Raw genomic sequence first — 3520 nt, 5'->3', positions numbered from 1 at the left:
CACTGCGTCGTTCACCACATCGGGCTATAGCCTAGCTCTGATGCCATTTGTAAGATCGCATAGCCCAAACATAATGTACTGCAATACAAACCCAAGAGTCCATCATTTTCTAAAACCAATTGATATTAGAGGGACTTTCCCTTAGACTTATATACATACATTTGTTTTTGTCTCCCTCCTATGTGGGATAAGTTTGCACCCCAACATCTATTTTTCTTTTTTTTCTTTTTTTATTAAATCATCATGGTAATCCCTTTTTGTGCAATATAATCAATAAAAAAGATTGATTCATGCACAATATTAGTCAAAAGGTTGAATTTTTGCTCAGTAGTTGGGTTATAATGATCACACTGAATGATGAAGACTTCGAGTAGAATAATGGTACTTACTTTTTGAACGAGCGGCTTATGTATAACTTTTGTCTGATTTCAGGACAAAATGGAACTATCGATGGACGTGGTAAAATGTGGTGGGACCTATGGTGGAATAGGACCTTGAAACACACTAGAGGTCACCTTGTTGAAATCATGAACTCGAGAAACATACTCATTTCCAACCTTACATTTCGCAACTCTCCCTTTTGGACCATCCACCCAGTTTACTCCAGGTTTGATCATCCTCTTTTATTTGTCAAGTTAATTTAACACTCGAGAGTCAAACACAGCATCTTTTAAGTTCAAAATTGATAATTTTCGACATCAATATCATCAAAGGCTTACTTTAGTTTTTAACTATTAAATCATGAGTATTATATCATCATAAGCCATGCCTTAAGCCTTTTATAAAAAAAATGAAATGCTACTTTAATTCATTTAAAGTTGTATCTTTATTATCACTTTTGTTACATATAATAATACGAAGTAACTGAACTAAAATATAATAGTTTAGATAAGGCAGTGATAGAGCATTTGAAAAGTATAAATTGCTTTTTATACATCGCATTTCATATGATATGGGCTCTATCATGACATATTTACCAAATTTGATCTGGATCTAAAGGTACATTACTTTTATTAAAGTTGCATTTGTTTAAGTACATTTTCATCAGTGTAGTTCTTTAACCCATTGCAATCCATTTTCATTTTACTAAAATGAGAGGTGAGCTGTTATATTTATTTATAGGGCATAATTAAGCTTTTGGTCCTTGTGGTTTGTACCATGTTGCAAGGGTGCCCCTAAACCTTTTTTTTGAATTGGTTGATTAACATGGTTTTACGCAGTTGGTCCCTGTGTCTAACGTTCGTTAGTGAGTTGCCGTTAAGTCAACCAAAGTGCCACTCACATGAGGGTATTTTTGTCATTTTAACTATTTCTTCATCATTATTCATTAACTCCTCATCTCCACTTTCCTTCGTCAAAATCAAACACCTGCACATCCTCAAAGCAAAATCAAGAACCCCAATTTATACATAAAACACAATTCTCACTCATATATACACAATCAAACTAAAGTACATCAAAATGCAAATCCAATACAAATTTAAAACACGATAGGTAAATCTAGAAGCATAAACACAATTAATAGCACCATCGTTATCTGCTCATATGCTTCAGTTCCTATAGACGTTATTGGTTCATGAAAGTCATTGCAGATCTGGGTTTGGGAAGTGGTTGAAGAACTGGGTCTGATATTTGGGGAAGATGAAATGTGGAGTTTAATTAGATTTTGGAGAAGGAAATAGGTAAAATGACGAAAACACCCTCACGTGAAATGGGGAAGATGAAATGTGGAGTTTAATTAGATTTTGGAGAAGTAAATAGGTAAAATGACGAAAACACTCTCACGTGAGTCGAACATGTGGGTAGTTAATGGAATTTGACTAACGTTCTTTAGTGTCGGGGACCAACCATGTAACTCGTGCAGACCACGGTGACCAACCAAGTAAAAAAAGTTTAGGGGCACCTTTGCAATATGGTAGGGACCAACGCCGTAATTATGTGATGGTTGAAGTACGTTATCATCAGTTTGGTTCTTTAACCCACTGCAATCCATTTTCATTTTATCAAAATGAGAGGTAAGCTGTTTATTTATGGGACGTCGTAGTACCTTAAACATTGAATAGCCATGAACATTGAAATCAATAGTACATGATCCTTCACATGTAACTGATGAACAAATCAATAAAAAGGTTCACATGATTTTGTTTTGATTTGCTGAGCATAATAACGAGTCCAATGTAACTTATGGCTTCTACGATTAATACATTAGAAAAATTAATTATTAATTTGAGAAACTTGAAATAAAACCCAAGAAAACAAAAGTTTCTGGACAACTTTGCCCTTCAACTGTACCTTTATATAAAACACTTTAGAACTAGCTAGTTTTCAGGATTAAAACTAACAATAAAAATAATTTTTTAATTTTACTTGAGCTGTAACTAATAGCCCATGTGTCATTTATGCAGTAATGTTGTGATCAAAGACATGACTATATTGGCTCCATTTAACGCTCCAAATACCGACGGTATAGACCCAGGTATCCTCTTTAACTTTACCGTCAGTAAACGTTTTAATATTACAGTTTGAACCAATTTACATCTTAGTCCTTAACCATTACAGATTCATGCACGAACGTTTGTATTGAAGACAGTTATATTGAGAGTGGGGATGATCTTGTAGCAATAAAGAGCGGGTGGGACCAGTATGGTATATCTATGGCCCGGCCGAGTTCCAACATTGTCATCAGACGAGTGTCGGGAACAACCCCGACATGTTCAGGTGTCGGGATCGGTAGCGAAATGTCCGGTGGCATTTCAAATATCCGAGTAGAAAATATTCATATTCAAAATTCAGCAGCCGGTATTCGAATAAAAACAGACAAGGGTAGAGGGGGGTATATTGTAAATATTACTATTACTAACATTACAATGGATAAAGTGAAAGTACCCTTAAGGTTTAGCCGAGGTGCCAATGACCACCCGGATGACGGGTGGTACCCGAAAGCCTTACCGAAGGTAAAGGATATATTTATAACTAATCTGGTGAGTTTTAATTCAAGAAAAGCACCTGTGCTTTTGGGGATTGAAGGTGCCCCTTTTGAAGGAATATGTATGAAAAATGTTTCGTTGTTTGGCTTAGGACCAACTGTGCAATGGAACTGTGAACACATATCGGGTTTTGTTAACGGTGTTTCACCTTCACCATGTCCATTGTTGCAAAGAAACATATCGTTGACTTGTACATAGCGTAGGTGAGAATTGACTAATGATACTTGTTGTACCTATAGCATACAACCGATTAATGGATCCATGAGTTGTACTGTACAATACATGACCACTACTCAGAAAGAGCATTGTTGACCGGAAGTAAGGTAAGCCGTGGGTTGGTTATTAGAGGCATTCCGAAAGCGTCCGGGTCTAAATATGGCATTTAAATTAAGTTCCGAATTATTGGATGCTGAATGGTTATTGACTAGTCAGTTGTACCAAGTGCATGTGAATATATACTTGAAGCGCAGTTTACATTAAAGGATAAACTTCTTATCAGTAGTTGTAACATTTGCATTTGTAGTTTATATCAC

The 3520-nt window shown here is 35.8% G+C and overlaps 1 protein-coding gene across 1 annotated transcript; it reads left to right on the top strand.

Annotated features, from left to right (window-relative positions):
• The first annotated feature begins 439 nt into the window (after positions 1–439).
• On the top strand, positions 440–3189 carry LOC139853183 (probable polygalacturonase). Its single transcript, XM_071842565.1, has 3 exons — positions 440–607; positions 2406–2476; positions 2560–3189. Exons 1-3 carry the CDS (start codon positions 465–467, stop codon positions 3183–3185), a joined length of 840 nt encoding a protein of 279 aa, XP_071698666.1. The 5' UTR covers positions 440–464; the 3' UTR covers positions 3186–3189.
• The last annotated feature ends 331 nt before the right edge of the window (positions 3190–3520 follow it).

This window comes from Rutidosis leptorrhynchoides, chromosome 6 (assembly GCF_046630445.1).
Source record: "Rutidosis leptorrhynchoides isolate AG116_Rl617_1_P2 chromosome 6, CSIRO_AGI_Rlap_v1, whole genome shotgun sequence".
NCBI classification, from domain to species: domain Eukaryota; kingdom Viridiplantae; phylum Streptophyta; class Magnoliopsida; order Asterales; family Asteraceae; genus Rutidosis; species Rutidosis leptorrhynchoides.
This window is presented reverse-complemented; position numbering and strand designations above follow the sequence as displayed.

Bases quoted from the DNA above. Each gene is read 5' to 3' on its own strand.
- LOC139853183 (XM_071842565.1), top strand. From the start codon at position 465: ATGTGGTGGGACCTATGGTGGAATAGGACCTTGAAACACACTAGAGGT. The intron at 608-2,405 runs GTTTGATCATCC...TCATTTATGCAG, and splicing joins ATCCACCCAGTTTACTCCAG to TAATGTTGTGATCAAAGACA. The intron at 2,477-2,559 runs GTATCCTCTTTA...TAACCATTACAG, and splicing joins TACCGACGGTATAGACCCAG to ATTCATGCACGAACGTTTGT.